General features: G+C 37.5%; 1 protein-coding gene across 6 annotated transcripts in view; it reads left to right on the forward strand.

Annotated features, from left to right (window-relative positions):
• Positions 1-25,278, forward strand: part of OPHN1 (oligophrenin 1) — a 499,922-nt gene that overhangs the window by 379,951 nt on the left and 94,693 nt on the right. For all 6 annotated transcript variants that reach the window (XM_027608515.1, XM_027608517.1, XM_027608512.1 and 3 more), the window contains 2 exons: positions 943-1,048; positions 22,555-22,714. In XM_027608515.1, coding sequence (XP_027464316.1) covers positions 943-1,048; positions 22,555-22,714 — 266 coding nt within the window. The remainder of the gene's footprint in view (positions 1-942; positions 1,049-22,554; positions 22,715-25,278) is intronic.

A 25,278-nucleotide genomic window follows, 5' to 3' on the forward strand; every position in this document is an offset into this window, starting at 1 on the left:
GTCTAACTCGAGTGTTATATTACTTTTCATAAATCAATGTAAGTTGAGTAGGTTGGAGAAAACTGGCTAACATGAGGATGTGACAGGTGTGAGGGCTTTATTGACTGAATGTGCCTCTTCAATCAGAATAAGAGCATTGGTTCACATAACTAGGGGGCACCAAAATGGTTCCATAATAGTTGCTGTTTTAGATTTTTTCATAACTTTGCCTTTTCAAATGCTTTTCATTTGTGCTATGAATTATTACTCCTAATCTGTTAGTGCTAGAATCACATTTCCTAGATGATAAAAATGAGGGTGAAAGTGGAGCATTGCATGGGAAATACGGCATATAGAATCACTCCAAAATGTGGCAGCTGAAGAAGTATTAAAAGTTTTGGCTGAGGCCAGTATATGAGTATCCCTCCCTATCTCTACATGACCCTTCTCCTGCTCTGTGCTCTCTGTGGTGTGCAGGAAAAAGACTGAGAAGACTTGACCTCATAATGAATTTTTGTTGAGGCAAGAGACCTTTGGTCTTTACTCTGAGCTCTCTCAGTGATTTTCACATAAACCCAGAGGTGGCAGTATACCTCCCAGCACCACAGAAAGATGGGTGGGCAAGTTACATGTGGAACTTTAGGGACAACCTGCTATACCTAGAACTCTGACTTCCTCAGAGATGGTCTTATATTCTCATCTTTCTATTCTCTCTCTTTTTTTTTATTTTTCTAGGCCTATTTCTTTGTTTTTATCTCTCTTTTTGTCTTTTATCTCTCTTTTGGTCTCTTTTGTCTTTCTCTCTCCATCTCAGTGTCTTTTTTTCTTGATCTCCCTTTGCCTGTTTATCTCTCTGTCTCTTTTCATCTCTCTGTGTTTCTGATTTTGTGTGTGTGTGTGTATGAGAGTTTGCTTGATCCAGTTGCCCAAAAGGCAAAACTATTTCTCTTTGTTCTCTCTCAGAGTCCGACAACCTGGATTACCGGCTGGGAGCTATTCACTCCCTGGTATATAAGCTACCCGAAAAGAACAGAGAGATGCTGGAACTTCTTATAAGACACTTGGTCAAGTAAGTAACTTCTGGGTTTTCAGGAAGAGTTTCTATTAGAGGACTGGCCCACAGGGTAGCATCGCAGAGAAACTGTTTGTCATCTCCTTATGTCCCAGCCACCAACTGTTTCATCCTGGACAGTCTGAGTGCTCTATGAAGAAGGTGATTTTGCCTTGGCCCTTGTATATATCCTCCCAGAGTCATCATGCATCTCAGTTGAAGAGTAATACCGGGTAAAATGGGCTGAACGCAGGCTTTGCAGTCAGATAAACTTGGTTTTAAATCCCAGTTGTACCATTTACTTAGCTGTATAATCTTTTAGCCTGTTTAGTCATCTGTAAAATGAGAATAGTATTGCCCACCACGCAGGACTGTTCTGTGGATTTGAGTGAACACAGATAAAGTGCATAGCACATAGGAGATTCTCAAGAAATGGGAGTTATTATGAAGATTGTGGCCAACTTTTTAATTGGGTATGGCAGGCAGGAAAGACAGTATTATAGAGAGTAGGCTTTGTGATGAGCTCCAAGATGGTGCATTTAAGTGGCATGGGTGGTGCTTTCTGGCCAGAGGGTTCAATGTTGTGGATGAAGATGAATTTACTTGACTTGTAAAAGGCCAGAAACTGGCTCTTATGAAGCATTATGGTGCAGCAGAAAGCACTCTGACTACAGGTCAGCAAATCTGGGTTCTGGTGTCAGTTCTGCTACTAGCTTTATTGACAATCATGGGCAGGTCACTCTTGAGGCTTCTTCTGGTATATTAAAAAGTACAGAAATGAGACAACAAGCTTAGAGAAATTGCAATGCATTTTATATGTGTCTGTTTTTCAAAATAAAGCTATCATGACACTCAAAAAAATGCAGTAGTCATACATTTTTAACCTCATTTGGAGAAGATCTCAAATACCTAAACTTGAAGCCTTTAGTGAAGGTGAGGCTCCAGGCTAAATGGCCCTCTTGGTCTCCCCCTGTGATAAATTCTGCATCTCTGGATCTCAGGTTTCCCTGTGACATAATGAGACATCACCAAGATTCAGTGCAGCTGACATTCTATGTTTTTCTTATACTTCTATAACAAATGAGCATTATAGACACTAATATAGATAAAGAGGCAGAATTAACAAGAGGATGCCTTTTATATTTATTGCCAATATTTGTAATTTGGGCTAATAGAGGACATCACGAGGCAGTTTCTTCCCAAAAAGTTGTTTGTGATAATTTCAATGAAAGTGTAACAATCAGCACATAAATCATTTGCATATTAATTTGAAGTTGCCCTGGGGGAAAGAGAAATTGGGTTCAAGTTCCACGTTACCACTGATTTTCTGTGTGAACTGAAGAAAGTCCCTCCCACTCTCTGGGCCTCCATTTATTCATCTATAATATGAGGGGACTGAACTAGCTAATCTAAAATAGTTATTCCTGCTCTGATTTTCTGAGATTCCTAGTATGTGACAGGAGCCAAGGACTGAGCTAAGGATTATCCTGCTAGCAGTTAGTGAGAAGCACCTGCTTCCATCTACCCAAAGGTTGGCTACTGCCTTACTTCAAGAATCTTGGTCCTTGGGGTGCCTGGGTGGCTCAGTCAGTTAAGTGGCTGCCTTCGGCTCAGATCATGATCCCAGGGTCCTGGGATCGAGCCCCCCATTGGGCTCCATGCTCGGCTGAAGCCTGCTTCTCCCTCTCCCACTCCCCCTACTCTCTCTCTTTTGCTTTCTCTCTCTCTGTCAAATAAATAAAATCTTAAAAAAAAATCTTGGTCCTCAAAAAGCCTAGAACAAAAGGAGCAAAAGACACAAACACACAAGACACAGAAATAGATAAACAAATACTCTTAAATATATGAAAAACTGCTCATTTCCTCAAAGAAGAAAAATGCAAATTAAAATCTGCACTGAGATACCATTCATTGGCGAAACCTAATGCATGACCACATTCTCTGTTGATGAGACTTTGGGGCAAATAGATACTCTACTACATTGCTGGCATTAATGCAATACAACACTAGAGGAGGAGAATTTGACAAGATCTAACAAGTCTGCATATTCACTTACCCTGTGCCTAGAAATTCTACTTTTAGACATATACCCTGAAGACACACCTCCACAAGTACCAAACAACATATGCACAAGGTTAAACACTGAAGCACAATTTTTTAATACCAAAAGGTTAGAAATACAAAGTATCCAAGAATAGGGGACTAGTTGAGTAAATAATGGTATATTCAAACAATGTAGTATTATACAGTCAAAAAAGAATTAGGAAAATACCTACAAACTTTTTTTGTAGTGATTTCTAGAATGCATTATGAATTTCAGGGTGTATAACAGAGAACAACAGCAAAAATAAAAACAAAAAACCCAAAGTTAAAAACAAGGTATCTGAGTATGCTACCCTTTTTATAAGAACAAAAGAGGGAAATAAGGATATATAAGAATATTAAACACATAGTTTCTTACTTTTGTCAAATTAAGCACACAATAAGATAAATAAAAACCAAATGATTCAAAAAGTTAAACCAAATGACCCAGCAATTCTACTCTTAGGTATATAATAAGGAGAAATGAGAACATATGTTCACGTAAAAACATATACACAAATATCCACAGTACCATTATTCATAGTTGCCCAAAGGTGGAAACAACCCAAATGACCATCAACCGATAAATAAAAAAATAAAATGTGGTATAAATATACAATGAGATATTATTCAGTGAAAAAAGAAATGAAGCCCTGGGGCACCTGGGTGGTTAAGCATCTGCCTTCGGTTCAGGTCATGATCCCAGTGTCCTGGGATCCAGTCCTCTTGCTTATGCTCTCTCGCTAGTGCTGTCTCTCTCAAATAAATAAATAAAATCTTAAAAAAAAGAAATGAAGCACTGACACATGCTACAACAAGGATGAACTTTGAAAATATTATGCTAAGTAAAAGAAGCCAGACACAAAATACCACATATTATATGACTCCATTTATATAAAATGTTCAGAACAGACAAATCTATAAAGACCAAAAGTAGATTAGTGGTTGCCTAGGGCTGGGATGTGGGGACATGGGAGGGAATGAGGAGTGATTACCATGGGGTTTCTTTTTGGAGTGGTGAAAATACCCTGAAATTAGATAGTGATGATGGTTACACAACTCTGTGAATATACTAAAACCATTGAAAAAACATTAAAAAGGTGAATTGTATGGTATGTGAAATGTATTTCAATAAAGCTGTTATAAAAACAAACTAATAAGTATGGTAAAGGAAACCATCAACAAAACAAAAAGGGAACCTATTGAATGGAAGAAGATATTAATCTGATAAGTTAATGTCTAAAATACATAAATCATACAACCTAACACCATAAATTCCCAAACCATCTGATTTAAAAATGGGTAAAAGATATGAATATACATTTTTCCAATTTCCAAAGAATACGTACAGATGGCCAACAGACACGTGAAAAGATGCTCAACATCACTTAGTTTCAGGGAAATACAAATCAAAACCATAATCAGATATCACCTGCCAAATGTCTAGTATCAAAAAGACAAGAAATAACAAGTGTTGGTGAGGATGTGGAGAGAAAGGAACCCTCATGCATTGTTGGTAAGAATGTAAATTGGTGCAACCACTGTGGAAAACAGTATGGAGGTTCCTCAAAAAATTAAAAAATAGAATTACCATATAATTCCAGTAATTCCACTACTGGATTTACCCAAGCAATATGAAAACACTGACTGAGAAAGATATATACACCCCTATGTTTATTGCAGCATTATTTACAATATTATTTACAGTAGCCAAGATAATGAAGCAACCCAAGTGCCCATCCATAGATGAACGGATAAAGAAGATGTGAAAATAATGCATATATTATATATATAATATACATATTATATATATAATGGATATATAAAATATATATAATGGATGTGTGTGTGTGTGAAATAAACCAGACAGAGAAAGACAAATACTATGGAATCTAAAAAACAAAACAAACAAAAACAAATAAAACAGACTCTTAAATTCAGAGAACAAACTGGTGTTTGTCAGAGAGAAGGTGGGTGGGCGGGGGATGGATGAAGGGGATTAAGAGGTACAAATATCCAAAAGGCAAAAAAAAAAAAAACAACTAATGAAAATGATTACTAAAGGGGGTAGTTGGTGAATAGGGTAGAAGGGATAAAGATGAGAGCCACATTCCTCTAAATCCACCTCCTTGTATGGTTTTGACTTTTGAACCATACTTATGTTTTATATATCCAAAAAGTAAAAATCAATCAAGGATATAAGCCCCGAGACTGAAGATAAAAAAGTAAATGAGGGACGCCTGGGTGACTAAGTCATTTAAGCCTCTGCCTTTGGTTCAGGTCATGATCTCCAGGTCCTGGGATAAAGCCCCGCATCGGGCTCCCTCCCTGCTCAGGGGGAGTCAGCTTCTCCCTCTCTTTCTGCCCCTCCCCCTGCTCATATGCTCTCTCTCTCTCTCTCTCAAATAAATAAATATTTTAAAAAAGCAAATGAGTCTAAATGTTTATCAAATTGGTAACATAGTCCCATAAAGGAAATAGCTATTGCAAATAATTTATAAACACAGTCCTCTGACTCATCCTTAATGAGATAATATTTTAAAAGCAGGAAAAGCTACAAAAAAGTAGTAAGCATCACCCAGTAGGTTTAGTAATAGTAATAATATTATAATTAAATTTGAAACTATTTTATATTTATATATCACAAGGATAAAGGAAAAAGTAAATATATTAGTATTATCAGACGACAAGATTTATGGTGTAAGAAAAAGAGATAAGGATACAAAATGTAAGATATAAAGAAAAAATCTATAACGGTAAAGTTGAATTTAGAAAGCCAATATGAACTCATGATTTATTTTTTTAATATTTTTTTCTTTTTTTAAGATTTTATTTTATTTTACAGAGAGAGACAGCGAGAGAGGGAACACAAGCAGGGGGAGTGGGAGAGGGAGAAGCAGGCTCCCCACTGAGCAGGGAGCCTGATGTGGGGCTTGATCTCAGGACCCTGGGATCACAACCCGAGCTGAAGGCAGACGCTTAACGACTGTGCCACCCAGGCGCCCCTGAACTCATGATTTAAAAATGAAATAACAATGGATCTAGAGTGTATTATGCTAAGCTAAATAAGTCAGTCCGAGAAAGACAAATACTGTATGATTTCACTCATTTGTGGAATTTAAGAAACAAAACTGATGAACGTAAGGGAAGGGAAGGAAAAATAAATAAGGTAAAAATAGAGAGGGAGACAAACCATAAAAGACTCTTAACTATAGAGAACAAACTGAGGGTTGCTGGCGGGGAGGTAGGTGGGGGGATGGGGTAATTGGGTGATGGGCATTAAGGAGGACACTTGATGTAATGAGCACTGGGTGTTATATGCAACTGATGAATCACTAAATTCTACCCCAAAACTAATAATACACTATATGTTAACTAACTTGAATTTAAATAAAATAAAACCAAAAACAACCCCAACAAAACAACAAAACTTCTATTCATTGAACCAGTCTTGAAGTGATTCTACCCCCCCAAAAAAGCTATGAACATACATAATGCCAAGCTCTTTGTTTCTAAATAACATTCACTTCTTAGAGAAATGGCTGATTACAGGTCTGAGGCAAGGAAAATACCAGGTGAGCCTAGGATAAAGTGTACCTTTGTGAGCAAATAAGAGCTCAAGTACTAATACAGTCATGTCACGAGGACACAGGAACCTGCTTGAAAAGGCTGACACTGATTACATTTGGAGTCAACATAAACATCAAAACCAAAAATACTGTATTTGAGTATAACTCTTTGAATAAATAAAAATTTATGGGAGATAAGTAGAATAAAGAAAGCTCTTCCTTACAGAAGAATGCCAGCTAATAGATGTGGGAGAAATAATAGAATTAGACAAACCTGTAGTTTCTAACCTCAGTACCGTTTCAAGCATATATCAAAACCATTGGGTAAAAGATTGTTCAGCAACAAGATATTCACATAATTTCAATGTATCACCCACAGATTACTTACTAATTACAAATGAAAAAAAATGTATCTTTACAATCAAGCTATCTGGCAAACACCAGTTTACTTAATTGATCAAACTTAGCATCACTAATAATAGTACAAACTGGCCTTATGTGCCTCTTGATAGGATACAGAAAGAAGTACACAATATAACTTAAATAATTTTGCCAAAAAGGTTTAACCTGAATCAAATTAAACCTTTCCAGTTTACAAAAAAATAGAGGGTATAGAAAAATACAGACTGCTTGACATTCTATTAAGAAACTAGCTTGAACTTTTCCCTGGCCTGGGAAACAGAGGTAGGGGTACTGTTCTATATTAAGAGACTAAAGAAACATAAACAAATACAGTGCATGAACTCTGGATCTAGGTTTGAAAAAGCCCAACTATAATTTCTTTTTGCATGACATTTGACAAAATCTGAATATGGACCACTAATTGGATGATGTGACACTGTAAATTTTCTTGGGTATGAAAATATTTTGTGATTTTGTAGAACAGCATGCTTCTTTTTTTTTTCCTTTTTAAGTTTTTATTTAACTTCCAGACAGTTAACAAATAGTGTAGTCTTAGTTTCAGTGCTAGAATGTAGTGATTCATCACTTCCATACAATGACCAGTGCTCATCACAAGTGCCCTCCTTAATATCCATCCCCCACCCACCTCCCCTACAGTAACCCTCAGTTTGTTTTCCGTAGTTAAGAGTCTATTTCCTGATTTGCTTCTCTTTTTTTCCCTATGTTCATTTGTTTTGTTTCTTAAATTCCACATTTGAATGAAATCATATGGTATTTGTCTTTCTCTGATTTATTTCCCTTAGCATAACACAGTCTAGCTCTATCCACATTACAAATGGCAATATTTCATTCTTTTTGATGGCTGAGTAATATTCCATTGTATTTATAAACCACATCTTTTTTATCCATTCATCAGTCGATGGACATTTGGGCTCTTTCCATAATTTAGCCATTGTTCATAATGCTGCTATAAACATTGGGGTGCATGTATTCCTTCGGATCAATATTTTTTGTATCCTTTGAGTAAATACCTACTAATACAATTGCTGGGTTGTAGGGCAGTTCTATTTTTAATGTTTTGAGAAATGTCCATACTGTATTCCAGACTGGTTGGACCAGGTTGCATTCCCACCAACAGTGTAAGAGGGTTCCCCCTTCTCTGCATCCTCACCAACAGCGTTGTTTCCTGTGCTGTTAATTTTAGCCATTCTGACAGGTGTGAGGTGATATCTCATTCTAGTTTAGATTTGTATTGCCCTCATGCTGAGTGATGTTGAGCATCTTTTCATGTGTCTGTTGGCCATCTGGTTATCTTCTTTGAAAAAATGTCCATTCATGTCTTCTGCCCATTTTTTTAAACAATTATTTGTTTTTTGGGTGTTCAGTTTTATAAGATCTTTATAGATTTTGGATATAACCCTTTATCAGATATGTCATTTGCTAATATTTTTTCCCATTCTGAAGGTTGCCTTTTAGTTTTGTTGATTGTTTCCTTCACTGTGCAGAAGCTTTTTATCTTGATGAAGTCCAGTAGTTCATTTTGTTTCCCTTGCCTCCAGAGACATATCTAGTAACAAGTTGCTACAGCTGATATAAAAGAGGTTACTGCCTGTGTTCTCCTCTAGGATTTTGATGGTTTCCTGTCTCACATTTAGATCTTTCATCCATTTTGAATTTGATTTGTCTATGGTATAAGAAAGTGGCCCGGTTTGTTTCCAACAAACTGAGGGTTCTAGAGGGGAGGGGGGTGGGAGGACGGGTTAGCCTGGTGATGGGTATTAAGGAGGGCACGTACTGCATGGAGCACTGGGTGTTATATGCAAACAATGAATCATGGAACACTACATCAAAAACTAATGATGTAATGTATGGTGATTAACATAACATAATAAAAAAATAAATAAAGCTAAATCCAAAAAAAAGAAAAGAACAATGTTTACTGATAATTATGTTTCCTTAATAAAGAGTTTAAAGTGGAAAAAAAAAAAGTGGTCCAGTTTCATTCTTTTGCATGTTGCTATCCACTGTTCCCAACACCATTTGTTGAAGAGACTGTCTTCCTTCTCTAAGATACTCTTTCCTGCTTTGTTGAAGATTGGTTGACAGTATAGTTAGGGTCCATTTACCGATTCTCTGTTGTGTTCCACTGATTTATGTGTCTGTTTTTGTGCTAAAACCATACCGTCTTGATCACTTCAGCTTTGTAATATAACTTGAAGTCCAGAATTGTGATGCCTCCAGCTTTGCTTTTCTTTTTCAAGCTTGCTTTGCTATTTGGGGTCTTTTGTGGTTGCATACAAATTTTAGGATTATCTCTTCTAGCTCTGTGAAAAATGCTGGTTGTATTAATAGGGATTGCATTAAATGTGTAGATTGCTTTGGGCAGCATAGACATTTTAACAGTATTTTGTTCTTCCAATCCATGAGCATGGGATGTTTTTCCATTCCTTTGTGTCATCTTCAGTTTGTTTCATAAATACTCTGTTCTTTTCATAGTATGGATCTTTTACCACTTTGGTTAGGTTTATTCCTAGGTATCTTATGGTTTTTGGTATAATTTTAAATGGGATCAATTCTTTGATTTCTCTTTCTGCAGCTTCATTATTGGTGTTTAAAATTCTAGAGATTTCTGTACATTAATTTTGTATCCTGTGACTTTACTGAATTTGTGTTTCAGTTCTAGCAATTTTTTGGTGGAGTCTTTCAGGTTTTATACAGAGTATCATGTCATCAGTGAATATTGAAACTTTCTTCACTTCTTCATTGCTGATTTAGATGCCTTTTATTTCTTTTTTTGTCTGATTGCTAATGCTAGGGCTTCCAGGACTATGTTAAATAACAGTGGTGAGATTGGATATCCCTGTCTTCTTCCTGACCATAGAGGAAAAGCTGTCAGTTTTTCCCCATTGAGGGTGATATTTGTGTGGGTCTTTCATATGTGACCTTATGATGTTGAGATATGTTCCCTCTATCCCTACTTTGTTGAGGGTTTTATCAAGAATGGAGTTCTAACTTGTCAAATGCTTTTTCTGCTTCTATTGAGAAACTCATATGGTTCTTTTTCTTTTATTAATGTGTTCTGTCACATTTACTGATTTGCAAATATTGAACCCCCCTGCAGCCCAGAAATAAATCCCATTTGGTCCTGGTGAATAATCCTTTTAAGGTACTGTTGGAGTCAATTAACTACTATCTTCTAAGAGTTTTTGCATCAATGTTTATCAAGGTTATTGGTCTGCAATTCTTTTTATGGCGTCTTTGTCTGGTTTTGGAATCAAGGTAGTGCTGACCTCGTAGAATGGGTTTGGAAGTTTTCCTTCCTTTTTTTTTTTTTTTTTTTTTTTTGGAACAGTGTGAGAAGAATAGGTATTTACTGTTTAAATGTTTGGTAGAATTCTCCTGGGAGCTGTCTGGCCCTGGACTTTTATTTCTTGGGAGATTTTTGATTACTGATTCCATTTCATTGTGGGGTATCAGTCTGTTAAAGTTTTCTATTACTTCCTATTTCAGTTTCGGTAGTTTATATGTTTCTAGGAATTTATCCATTTCTTCCAGATAGCCCAATTTATTGGCATATACTTTTTCATATTCTCTTATAGTGTATTTCTTTCGTGTTGGTTGTGATCTCTCCTCTGTCATTCATGATTTTATTTATTTGGGTTCCTTTTTTTATTTTACTTTTACTTTAAAATTTTTATTTAAATTCAATTAGCCAACATATGGTGTATCATTAGTTTCAAATGTAGGTTTCAGTAATTAATCAGTTGCATATAACACCCAGTGCTCATCACATCAGGTGCCCTCCTTAGTGCCTGTCACCCAGTTACCCCATCCCCCCACCCACCTCCCCTCCAGCACTCTTCAGTTTCTTTTTTTTAACCCTCAGTTTTTTTCCCATAGTTATATCCAGGGGTTTGTCAATTTAAAAAAAATATTTTATTTAAATTCAATTTAATTAACATATAGTGTATTATTATTAGTTTCAGGGGTAGAATTGAGTGATTCATCAGTGTCATATAACACAGACACCTCATTACGTCAACTGCCCTCCTTAATGCTGATCATCCAGTTACCCCATCCCCCTCATCCACCTCCCCTCCAGCAACCCTTAATTTGTTTCCTATACTTAAGAGTCTCTTATGATTTGTCTCCCTCTCTATTTCATCCTATTTTATTTTTCCTTCCCTTCCCGTAATTCATCTGTTTTGTTTCTTAAATTCCACATATGAGTGAAATCATCTGGTATTTGTCTTTCTCTGACTGACTTATTTCACTTAGCATAATATCCTCTAGTTCCATCCATATTGCTGCAAATGGCAAAATTTCATTCTTTTTGATGGCTAAGTAATATTCCATTATATATATATATATATATATATATATATATATATATATATACACCACTTCTTTAACCATTCATCTGTCGATGGACATTAGGACTCTTTCCATATTTTGACTATTGTGGACATTGGTGCTATAAACATTGGGATGCATGTGCCCGTTTGAATAACTATGTTTGTATCCTTTGGATACATACCTAGTAGTACAATTGCTGGGTTATAGGGTAGCTCTATTTTTAATTTTTGAGGAACCTCTATACTGTTTTCCAGAGTGGCTGTACCAGTTTATATTCCCATCAACAGTGTAAGGGGCTTCCCCTTTCTCTGCATCTTCGCCAACATCTCTTGTTTCCTGGGTTGTTATTTTAGGCATTTTGACTGGTGTGATTTGGTATCTCACTGTATTGATTTGTATTTCCCTGATGCTGAGTGATGTTGAGCATTTTTTCATGTGTCTCTTGGCTATTTGTATGTCTTCTTTGGAGAAATACCTGTTTTTGTCCTGCCCATTTCTTGACTGGATTTTTTGTTTTTTGGATGTTGAGTTTGAAAAGTTCTTTATACATTTTGGATACTAGCCAATTTTCTGATAAGACATTTGCAAATATCTTCTCCCTTTCCATAAGTTGCCTCTTAATTTTGTCAACTATTTCCTTTGCTGTGCAAAAGCTTTTTATCTTGATGAAGTCTCGATAGTTCATTTTTGCTTTTATTTCCCTTGCTTTTGAATACGTGTCTAGCAAGAATTTGATGTGGCCGAGATCAAAGAGGTTGCTGCCAGTGTTCTCTTCAGGATTTTGTTGGATTCCTGTCTCACATTTAGGTCTTTCATCCATTTTGAGTTTGTTTTCATGTATGGTCTAAGAAAGTGATCCAGTTTCATTCTTCTGTATATAGCTGTCCAATTTTCCCAACACCATTTGTTAAAGAGGCTGTCTTTTTTCCTTTGGATATTCTTTCCTGATTTGTCAAAGATTAGTTGACCATAGAGTTGAGGGTCCATTTCTCAGTTCTCTATTCTGTTCCACTGATCTCTGTGTCTGGTTTTGTGCCAGTACCATACTGTCTTGATGAAGACAGCTTTGTAATAGAGCTTGACACCCTGCATTGTGGTGCCGCCAGCTTTGGTTTTCTTTTTCCACATTCCTTTGGCTGTTCTGGGTCTTTTCTGGTTCGATACAAATTTTAGGATTGTTTGTTCCTCCTCTGTGAAAAATGTTGATGGTATTTTGATAGGGATAGTATTGAATGTGTACATTGCTTTGGGTAGTATAGACATTTTAACTATATTCTTCCAATCCATGAGCATGGAATATTTTTCCATTTCTTTGTGTCTTCCTGAATTTCTTTCATAAGTGTTCTGTAGTTTTCATAGTACAAATCCTTTATCTCTTTGCTTAGGTTTATTCCTAGGTATCTTATGGTTTCTGGTGCAATTGTAAATGGGATCAATTCCTTGATTTCTCTTTCTTCTGCCTCGTTGTTAGTATATATAAATGCAACTGAGTTCTGTGCATTGATTTTATATCCAGTGACTTGCTGAATTCCTATATCATTTCTAGGAATTTTGGGGTGGAGTCTTTTGGAATTTCTATGTAGAGTACCTTGTGTGAGTGTATGTTTGAGAGTGAATGTTTGACTTCTTTTTTGCTGATTAGGATGCCTTTTGTTTCTTTTTGTTGTCTGATTGCTAAGGCTAGGACTTCCAGTAGTATGTTGAACAACAGTGATGAGAGTGGGCATCCCTGTCATGTTCCTGACCTTAGGGGAAAAGCTCTCAGTTTTTCTCCATTGAGGATATTTGCTGTGGGTTTTTTGTATATGACTTATGATATTGAGGTATGTTCCCTCTATCCCTACATGGCAGAGGGTTTTCGTCAAGAAAGGGTGCTGTATTTTGTCGAATACTTTTTCAGCATCTTTTGAGAGGATCATATGGTTCTTGTCTCTCTCTTTTTTTTTATTAATGTGGTGTATCACATTGATTGATTTGCAGATGTTGAACCACCTTGCAGCCTAGGTATAAATCCCAATTGCTCATGGTGAATGATCGTTTTATTGTAGTATTGGATCCTATTAGCTAGCTAGTAACTTGGTGAGAACTTTTGCATCCATGTTCATCAGGGATATTGGTCTGTAATTCTCCTTTTCTGTGGGGTCTGTGTCTGGTTTTGGGATCAAGCTAATGCTGGCCTTATAGAATGTGTTTGGAGTTTTCCTTCCATTTCTACTTTTTGAGATAGCTTCAGAAGAATAGATACTGATTCTTCTTTAAATATTTGGTAGAATTCCCATGGTAGGCTGTCCAGCCCTGGACTCTTGTTTGTTGGGAGATTTTTGATTACTGCTTCAGTTTCTTTTTTGGTTATGGGTGTGTTCAGGTTTTCTATTTCTTCCTGGTTCAGTTTTGGTAGTTTATATGTCCCTAGGAATGCATCCATTTCTTCCAGATTGCCTAATTTGTTGGCATATAGTTACTCATAATATGTTCTTATAATTGTTTGTATTTCTTTGGTGTTGGTTGTGATCTCTCCTCTTTCATTCATGATTTTATTTATTTGGTTTCTTTCTCTTTCTTTTTGATAAGTCTGGCTAGGGGTTTATCACTATTATTCTTTCAAAGAATCAGCTCCTAGTTTTAGTGATCTGTTCTACCGTTTTTTTTGTTTTGTTTTGTTTTATTCTATAGCATTGATTTTTGCTCTAATCGTTATTATTTCTTTTCTCCTGCTGGATTTAGGCTTTATTTGCCGTTGTTTTTCCAGCTCCTTTAGGTGTAAGGTTAGGTTGTATATTTGAGACTTTTCTTGTTTCTTGAGAAAGGCCTTTATTGCCTATATACTTTCCTGTGAGGACTGCCTTCGCTACATCCCAAAGGTTCTGAACTGATGTGTTTTCATTTTCATTTATTTACATGTATTTTTTTTAATTCTTCTGTAATTTCCTGGTTGACCCATTAATCTTCAATAGGATGCTCTTTAACTTCCATGTATTTGTGTTCCTTCCAAATTTTTTCTTGTGATTGTGTTCAGATTTCAAAGCATTATGGTCTTACAATATGCATGGTATAATCTTGATCTTTTTCTACTAGTTGAGACCTGATTTGTGACCCAGTATGCGATCTATCCTGGAGAGTGTTCCATGTACACTTGAGAGGATTGTGTATTCTGTTGCTTTAGGGTGAAATGCTCTGAATATATCTGTGAAGTCCATTTGGTCCAGTATGTCATTCAGAGCCCTTGTTTCCTGTTGATCATCTGCTTAGATGATCTGTCCATCTAAGACCCCATTATGAGTGGGGTCTTAAAATCCCCTACTATTATTGTATTGTTATCAATGTGTTTCTTTAATTTTGTTATTAATTGGTTTATATAATTGGCTGCTCCCATGTTAGGGGCATAAATATTTACAGTTGTTAGGCCTTCTTGTTGGATAGACATTTTTATTATGTTATAGTGTCCCTCTTCATCTCTTATTACAGTCTTTGGTTTAAAATCTATTTTGTCTGATATGAGGATTGGTACTCCAGCTTTCTTTGATGTCCTTTAGCATGATAAATAGTTCCTCACCCCTTTCTTTTCAATCTGTAGGTGTCTTTGTCTAAAATTTGTTACTTTTGGGCTCTCTCTCTTTGCTCAAAGGATCCCTGTAATATTTCTTGCAGGGCTGGTGTTCATGAACTCCTTTAGTTTTCATTTGTCCTGAAAACTCTTTCTCTCTCCTATTCTGAATGACAGCCTTGCTGAATAAAATATTCTTGGCTGCATATGTTTCCCATTTAGCACATTGAATATATCATGCCTGTCCTTTCTGGCCTGCCAGGTCTCTGTGGACAGGTCTGCTGCCAGCCTTATGTTTCTACCCTTGTAGGTTAACGACCTCTTCTCCCCAACCTGCTTTCAGGATTTTCTCTTTGTCTCTGGAATTTGCAAGTTTCACTATTAGATGTTGAGGTGCTGATCTATTTTTATGGTTTTTGTTGGGGGTTCTCTGTGCCTCCTAGACTTGAATGCCTGTTTCCTTCCCCAAATTAGGGAAGTTCTCAGCTATAATTTTTTCAAATAAATCTTCTGCCCTCCTCTTTATCTCCTGGGACCCCTATTATTCAGATATTATTTCACTTTATGGTATCACTGGTTTCTTGAAGTGTGATCCAGGAGTTGTTTTTCTCTTTTTCTCAGCTATCTTATTTTCCATCATTTTGTCTTCTATATCACTGACTCTCTCTTCTCCCTCATTTATCCTAGCTGTGAGAGCTTCCATTTTTAAATTTTGCCCTTAGTTCTTTTACTTCTACAGTAAGGGATTCTCTAGTGTCTTATCCTTTTTTCAAGCCCAGCTAGTATCTTTATAATCACTGTTTTGAGTTCTAGTTCCAACATCTTATTTATATCCGTATTGATTCAATCCCTGGCAGTGTCTACTTCCTCCTGTTCTTTCTTTTGGTGTGCATTTCTCTCTCTCATCATTATGTCCAGAAAAGTAAAGAAGAAAGAGAGAGCAAAGACAAAAATAATATATCTGATTTTAGATAGAAAGAAAGAAACAAAAAGAAAGAAACAAAACAAAAGAAGAAAAAATCAAACAAGAAATAAAACAGAACAAAACAATGAACTAGATCATGGGTGTATTTTGGTCTGTTTGTTAAAAGAAACTAGATCCCAAAATAGGAAGGAAAGAAATATACACACACACACATATATACATACACAAAAATAAAATAAAATGGAAAGAATGGAACCCAAATTTAATATATATATAAATTATATATTAAAATAAAAATTGAAAAAATAAGAGAAAGATTGAAAAAATAAGAAAATTGCTGAAAATAGATAAACCTGAAAGACTAAGGAAAAATGCTATATACTGTTTTCTCCAAGAGCTGAAATTTGACAGTTCTCTCTGATTGGTAAACTTTGTGGTAACCATTTGTTCCTACTGGTCTTCTGGGGGAGGGGCCCCTTGCACTGATTCTCAGAAGTCCTTGCTTTGGTGCAAGTGCACCCCTCCTGCCAGCAGCCCAGGCTCATTGTAAGTGGCTCCAGATTTCATTGCACATGCAAAACAGCATGTGGTGCTGTTTTGCTCCCTGTAGGCTTTCAGCACTGATCTCTAGTCCTGGGGCTGGAAGTTCAAATCCCCCCATCCTCAGTGAGCCCTCATGAACAATCACTTTTATCTCCCTGGTTTCCGTGCATACTTTGTGTTCACCCAGCCTATGATTGAGCATTTTATCACAGACATGCAACCCAGTTTTGAGTCTCCAGTCTTTATTGACTCCTTCAGCGTGGACTCAGCTGTTCCTCCCGGGGTGGGGGTCGTTGAGGGTGGTCTCGTTGTGCTTCTGCCTTTGGCTGGGCCCCTGCCTGGAGAGTGGTCCAAGGACAGTTCAGCAGTTTGCAGTTTATGGCAACACAGAGCAGAAAGCCGGCACGTAGACTCACTCTTTTCAGCTGGCTTCCCCACTCTCGTGCCTGGGAACTCTGCCACACTCAGGCACCCCCATTCTTTTTGTGATCCCGGGGATCCTGAGACCATGCTGTCCCACTTGGGATTCTGCCTCGCTTCCCTGCCTGAGCACCTTTATGCCGGGGACGTCCCCCACTGTAGCAGACTTCTGTAAGTTCCGATTTTGTGCTCAGGTGCTTATAATACTTTGCCATGGTCTCCTAAACAAGCTCCCTCCCCTCCACCATATCCTCTGAATTACTGCCCTGGATTTAAGTCTCTGCACCTCCTACCTTCCAAAAAGTGGTTTCTTTCCTTTTTTTAAAAAAAGTATTTTATTTATTTATTTGACAGAGAGAGAGAGAGAGAGAGCGCAGGGGGAGCAGGAGAGGGAGAAGCAGGCTCTCCGCTGAGCAGGGAGCCCGATGCGGGGCTCGATCCCAGGACCCTGGGATCATGACCTGAGCCGAAGGCAGCCGTTTAACTGACTGAACCACCCAGGCGCCCCTGTTGCTTTTTTATTTGTAGAATTGCAGTATTTATTTTTTTAGATCTCCGATTGATTTCACAGGTGTTCATAATGCTTTGATAAGTCTCTAGCTGAATTCCAGGGACCAGGCATACTCAGGGTACCCTACTTCTCCAGCATCTTAACTCACTCACCCTAGGGGTTTGTCAATTTTATTAATTTCCCCAAAGAACTGGCTCCTTATTTAATCTGTTATACTGTTCTTCTTGTTTCTGTATCATTTATTTAGGCTCTATTCTTTATTATTTCCCTTCTACTGGCTTTAGGCTACATTTGCTATTCTTTTTCTAGATTGTTTAGGTGTAAGGTTAGGTTGTGTATTTGATATTTTTATTGCTTCATGAGGTAGACCTGTATTGCTATATACTTCTCTCTTAGGACCCCGTTTGCTGCATCCCAAAGGTTTTGGACTGTCGTGTTTTCACTGTCATTTGCTTCCATGTATTATTTAATTTCCTTTCAAGAGAAGGATTTTTTTTTAATTTTTTTTATTGTTATGTTAATCACCATATATTACATCATTAGTTTTTAGTGCAGTGTTCCATGATTCATTGTTTGTTCATAACACCCAGTGCTCCATGCAGAACGTGCCCTCCTCAATACCCATCACCAGGCTAACCCATCCCCCTACCCCCCTCCCCTCTAGAACCCTCAGTTTGTTTTTCAGAGTCCATCATCTCTCATGGTTCGTCTCCCCCTCTGACATACTCCCCTTTTCAAGAGAAGGATTTTTTTAGATTCATTAGATGACAGACATGGAAGTGCCTTTAGATCACCTAATAAACTTTCATTTTACAGATGAGAGAATACATACATGGGATAGAAAAAAATAAGCCAAAAGTCACATAAGTGACTGAACCAGCTTTAATGAACTGCTTCAGTTTTTATTTTTATGTTTTCTGTATTTACTGAGGTATAATTGACAAATAAAAATTATATATATGTTTAAGATATACAACTTGATGTTTGGTTTATGTATACAGTGTGAAATAATTGCCACGATAAAGCTAATTAATTTATCTACCACCTCACATAATTTCATTTTCTTCTTTTTGTGGTGATTACACATAAGGTTTACCCTCTTACCAAATTTCAAATGTATAATACAGTATTGTTAATTCTATTCTCACTGCTATACATTAGATCTCCAGAACTTAATCATCTTATATAACTGAAACTTTGTACTTCTTTACCAACATCTTCCCATTTTCCCCTCCCTCCACCTCCTGGCAACCACCATTCTACTTTCTGCTTCTATGTCTATTTTGGATTCCACATATAAGCAAGATTGTTTAGTATTTGTCTTTCTAGGTTCATCCATGAACCTAGCAAATGGCAGAATTTCCTTCTTTTTTTAAGGCTGTTTAACATTCCATTGTATATATATATTTATCTAGCTACCCATTGTTGAACACTTAGTTTGCTCCCATATAATGCTGCAATGGGAGTACACATAACTTTTTCAGATAGTGATTTCATTTCCTTTGGATTGTCTATGCAAAATGAACAAACCTTTCAGAATCCCTAATAAAAGTAGAAAGAGAGTTTTATTTGAGCCCAAGTTAGGACAGCTGCCCAGGAAACATGGTCTTTACAAGGAAGAAAGTGCTCCAGAAAAATGAACCTTTTTTACAGGATTATAATACTTTTTTACGTCTTGTAAAGGCTCAAAATATTATAGATTAGCACATAGGCAGGAATCACGAGTTTCATCATTCAGGAATGCAGGTGATGTGGGATCTCTGAGCAAAAAAGGTCAAGAAAGAATTCTTGACATGTTTTCAGTGCAAAAAGGTGTTTTTATTAAAGCATGGAACAGGACTCATGGACAAAATTGCTGCACTGTGACTGTGTGGAGAAATTGACTATATACTTTCAAATTGGGGGGCAGAGATAAGGGAAGTCACTAAAGGGATTTCCATATGTTAAAGAAAACTTACAGGATCCTGGAGGTCTGGCTATTGTCAAGCTAAGGTTGCTTTTAGTCTCTAGCAAAACGTCAACATTAAGGCAGCCATGAGCTCCTTGAGGAATGTCACACTCTGCATGTCTCAGGTATTTCTCAATGGGCTGCAAGTTGTAAGGAAATTTAATTGTATCTACATTTCTTTTGCCTTTCTTCTCATCATAGGGGTAGGAATATTGACTGATATCTCAAGGACATGATGGTTTTCCTTTAGGCTACTCATTCACAAAGCAGGTGTACAATGTATGCATGTTGAGCCATAAATCAGGCTTTTGATTTAAACAACATTTATGTACAGTAATGCTAACTAAAAAAGAAACCTAAAATGGCTTCCCTTGTGTATCAGGCCTTGAGAGAGTTTTTCTCTCATCAGGATATATACCCAGAAGTGGGATTCCTGGATCATAAGGTAGTTCTATTTTATAGACATTTTAGTTTATGACCTCGGATCTAAACCATCTAATCAAAATTATTTTTCTAAACTGTAGGCTTTTTACAACCTCCCTCTGATAGCCATTTTTTGTTTTAAATTTTGATGTTCCAGAAGTTGTACCCATTGTTGGCGAGTCCATGTGGACTAGGGAATTTGAGATTTGTTTGCTGTCAAGTCATATCACAAACTCCTACCTAATTCACTACTCACAATGCTCTTATTTTTGGTTTTATTTCCCTTATTAACCCACAATTTGGGGTGTGACATACCTCTTAATGATAATGTATAATAAAAAGAGAGATGTCAAATGCAAAGAAATCTCCCTCTAAAATAGGTTACCTTCCAAATCTCATAAGAAGGCCAAGAAGAAAAAGAATGTCCTAAACGGGATACCAGGAACCTCCCTTAGAAAAATAGAAGGTGGCTTTAGCTTAAAGAGAGCCCCACAAGGGTTTTGATTTCTTAACAGGAATTAGATAAGCAAGCAGTGGGATGCAATAGGATGACTGTAAGACTTGTGGCCCAACAAATATGGGTTTGAATCCTTGTCATGTATTCACAAACTGTGTGACCTTGATTAAGTGCTTTACCTTCTGTAAACCTAGGCTTCAGAGATAAAACACTCTGCCTTTTTTGGAGTTGGGAGTGTTAAGTGAGCTCTGGCACCTTCACCAGAAGTCCATTCCTTTCAAAGTTCACAGAAGGAGATAAGCATTCACAGGTGTTGGAGGCTGCAGTCTCACGAGTGTCCTTGCCTTGCTACTAGTGGTTTAGCCACTTGGTGGTGGTATGGAGTTGCTTTTCCATTTTAACATCTCAAAAAAATTGTCATTAAATAATAAGGGTTAATTGTCGAAATATTTAAACCGTTAAAAGGGACCCATCACCAGCCCAGCAATAATAAATGCCTGTGAATGGTTGCTGTTCATTATCATGTGAATGGCACCCAACCTTTGTAATGAGCTTAACAGACTTCATCAGGATTTGTCTAAGGATTCTGTCTCTGTCAGTTACCCACTTAGTAAAGAGCCTGCCTGTTGATAGGGTCAGTCTCTCAGGGGCCTTTACCTGGGAGGGTTTTGAAAATTAGTGTTTGAGGTGGGTGGTCTCACTGCCTCACCTCCCCACCCTCACAGCCAAACTAACCAAAGAGCTGCTCATATTTTATTTGCTGCCTCCAGTACTATTTGAAAGAGCAGTAGAGGCACTTAGTTCCATTCAAAATAATTAATTGGTAGCTGCTTTGTATGAGTCACACACACTTGAAAGTTGTTTACCATCTAGTAAGGGAGGCAGATAAGAAACAGAAAATTGTAACATATTTGCTTGCCAATGGTGTCAATCAAGAAGAGGACAATGGGCTGTGATAGCCCTGAAGGAGATGTCACCTAAAGTGAATCTCAGAGGATAAATAGACATTCTTTATATCCAGAAGGAAGGAGACATTCTAAGCAGGAGTGGCATGAAACAACATGGTATAGCCAGAAAACCTAATCTAAGCAGTATAGTGTATCAAGAGTATCAGAGGTCAGCAGTACTTAGATGGAGACTCCTGGAGAGGTAATAATAATAGCAGATATTTCTAATGCAATATTTCCAGGATACCATGTGAAAGCAATTTAGCTCTATGTAAACAGCCCTGTGAGGTGGGTACTATTTTTGCATATGGGAAAACTGAAGCCCAGAGAGGTTATGTCACTAACACTGTTGCACAATTGAGTGGTACTGTTAGGATTCAAGCCCACGTCAGCTTCAGAGTCCAACCTTTACATTGGGATTAGAAACAGGCTATAAGTTGCAACTTTGAAGAGAGCTGGCCTTATCCTATAAGTGCTACAAAGCCCCTAAAGAGAATTTTAGCAAGATGAGTGATTAGGGATCAGAATATTGGTAATTACAGGCTCTACTCTGATGAGACTGACTGTGATTTCAAGGAAATCCCTTTCCTTCTTTGGACCTCTGTTTTTTTGTTTTTTTGTTTTTATTTTTTTAAAGATTTTATTTATTTATTTGAGAGAGAGAATGAGAGAGAGCACATGACAGGGGGGAGGGTCAGAGGGAGAAGCAGACTCCCTGCTGAGCAGGGAGCCCAATGCGGGACTCGATCCTGGAACTCCAGGATCATGACCTGAGCCGAAGGCAGTCACTTAACCAACTGAGCCACCCAGGCGCCCTGGACCTCTGTTTTTTTGTTTTGTTTTTGTTTTGGGGTGTGTGTGTGTGTGTGTGTGTGTGTGTGTGTGTGTGTGTGTGTGATTTCATCTGTAAAATGAGGACAGTGATGATAAAGGGCTAATTTCAAGGATCCCTTCCAGCTCTTTTGAGTTTTTTACTTTCAAACTAGGGGTGGGGGAGGGGCTACATTCCTGACTGGTGTCAGACTGGTGAGACTGGTAGGTACTTATCTATGTGCTTTGTTCTTTTTTATATGTGCTTTATACATGCTGTACTTATTGCCTGGAATGTTGTCTTGCTTCTTTCCTGTCTTTCTAAATACTTTCTAACTATGGCTGCCTACCCCCCTTCTCTTAACTCCTACAGTGCTACTAAGTTAGCTGTGTCTCACTTAGGCCCCTAATAATATACTTTTATTCTTTGCTACTTGTTTGCTTTGTAGTCTTCTCATATATATTTTGGACTCTACTTTTTTCCTACTTTTTAGTTTCTCTTGCCCCCATATCATCTAACACAGTCTTGGTTACAAGGGGGTCTTGGAGAAAATCTTGTTAATCATTTTTTTTTTCTCTTTTGGCAGTGTATGTGAGCACAGCAAAGAGAATCTTATGACCCCTTCCAACATGGGCGTGATCTTTGGGCCCACTCTGATGAGAGCTCAGGAGGACACTGTCGCTGCCATGATGAACATCAAATTCCAGAACATTGTGGTGGAAATCCTAATTGAGCACTTCGTCAAGGTATGTATTCCCTGTTCTCACCATCACTTCTCCAAGCATGTGACACTTTCCCCTAGCCACCTTTTAGAGTTGTGTCTCCCTCCCTTGTTCAAGTTGATAATGGAAGGGAATTCTATTATGACACAATGGCATTTAAATAGCATTTCTGACACTGAAATTCATTCATTTAGCAAATACTGTTCAGTTCTATAACTATTTTATTATCAGGCACCAGGCTAGATGGTATAGAAGAAGAAAAAAATCATTGTTCATGCCTGTACAGAGTTAATAGTATAATATGAAGATAGCCATATATACAAATGAAAATGATAGATATGAAAGTGGTGCGTGTATAATGAAACCATAAAGAAAGCAATATCTATACTTATTTAACCTCATCCTATTTCAAAAAAAATTAAGGTGGTATATTTTATATGGTATATAAAATACAAGGTACTATATTATACATCATAATTAGGTCAAATGAAAAAGGAAAAATAAGGATAGAGACAGAAAATGAACCCAGGAATGAGGCTAGACAAGAAATAATTATTGACAAGTCCTGTACACTTGCTACAGATGGCCTTTCATCTGACTCTTAAGCTTTCTAGTAGCCAGTACCATCCTAGCAAGGTTTAATTCAATAAAAACTTTTCTGCAGGGGGAGGAGGCTAATGACACTATCTAGATGGCATCTACAGTTCAAACCCAAGCTCTACCACTTACCAGCTATATTTGGTGGAATATAGGTTAGGCTTCTAAGACTCCACATATAAACACAGTGGCTCCAACAAAAGAGACATTTATTACTTGATTGTGGGATAGTCCAGTGAGGTGTTCCAGTGCTGATATCGTGACTTGACAGGGGCAAGAACCCAGTTTCCTTCTTTCTTCTTGTTCTGCCATCTCTAAGGGCTGCTTCACTGCATGACCAAATATCTTCTATATCATATCAGTTGAGAAGGATGAAAGAAAGGAAAATGAAGGATACAACCCTGTCCTTTAAGGCCAGGACCTGAGAGTCACATATATCACTTTTATTTATATACCATTTCAGAATTTAATCCTGTGGTCACATCTGGCAGATGAGTTAGGGAAGTATAGTTTTTATCTGGGGCCCTCCTGTGCCCAGATAAATCTTTAGTTCTTTTTCTAAAAGAAAAATGAGTGTATATTGGATTACAACTGGTATTCTCTGCTATATTATCTGTGTTACATCAAACAACTTCTCTGATAGTCATTTTTTTTAGCTAAAATGTGAAGATGATAATAAACCTGTACTATGTGAAGTACTATGTAAATGTCCAAGGCCACTTAGCTAGTAACAGAGCTGGGGTTTAAATCCAAGTAGCCTGGCTCAGAGTTGAAGTACTTAATCACTATGAAGTGCTGCCTCATTGATCATTTTTGAATGGTGATATTATTGGGCATAGAGGACACTTGGGATTATCAAGGATGGGTACTTGCAAAGAAGTACAATTTATGTCACTACTGTAGGTGGAAATAAAGGAAAATAGGGAAAGGAAATTTCAAGGAGATGACCCAGCATGAACAAAGGCCCAAAGACCTAAAACTTCAAGTAATTTGGTATTGTTGGAACATGAAATAAAAATAGCAGTGGTCAGAGATGTGATTGGAGGCAGACAGGGGCCAGGTCCCAAAAGGACTAAACTCTGTCTAGTTGAAGAGTTTGGAATGTTTGGCATTGTTCCTACAGGCTTGGGAAAGCATTGCTTAAAAGTAGAGTAGTATTATGGATAGACTTACATTCAGGAGGCATTATCTTGTCTGTGGTGTGAAGGATAGATTACAAAGAGAGAGGGTAGTGCCATTATCAGAGCAATAAATAACTGTAGTCTGAGTCAGGGTGGTGGGAAGAGGAACAGGGAGGGAAAAGCATAGGACTGAGTGATTGGAAGTGGAAAATGTGGGAGAGGAAGATGTCTGAATTCTGGATTTCTAACTCGGCTGACTGGATGGATGGGGCTGTCCTTCATAAATATAAGAAATACAGAATGGAAAAGGTTGGGAGAAGATGGAAAAAAACTTGATTTGCTGCAGGTTGGACTTCAGATTCCTGAAGGATATCCAGAAAGCAGTATTTATGAAGTAGTTGGAGTAAAGTAAGGAGTAGCAAACTTTACTCAAAGAAAATATTTATGGTAAATATTTTAGGCTGTGCAGGTCATAGAAATCTTTCACAACTATTCAACTCCACCTTTGTATTGGGAAAGCAGCCATAGACAACATGTAAACAAATGAATATTCCAATAAAACTCTGTTAACAAAACAGGGAGCAGGCCTATGGGCTGCAATTTCTTTTTTTTTTTTTTTTAAAGATTTTATTTATTTATTCATGAGAGACAGAGAGAGAGAGAGAGAGAGAGGCAGAGGGAGAAGCAGGCTCCCGAGGAGCAGGGAGCCTGACGCGGGACCCGATCCCAGGACCCTGGGATCATGACCTGAGCCGAAGGCAGACGCTTAACCATCTGAGCCACCCAGGCGCCCGCGGGCTGCAATTTCTTGACTCTTGGTCTAAAACCCAAATTTCATTAATTAATTAATTGATTGATTGATATTCAATC

Source organism: Zalophus californianus, chromosome X, assembly GCF_009762305.2.
Source record: "Zalophus californianus isolate mZalCal1 chromosome X, mZalCal1.pri.v2, whole genome shotgun sequence".
Lineage (NCBI taxonomy): Eukaryota > Metazoa > Chordata > Mammalia > Carnivora > Otariidae > Zalophus > Zalophus californianus.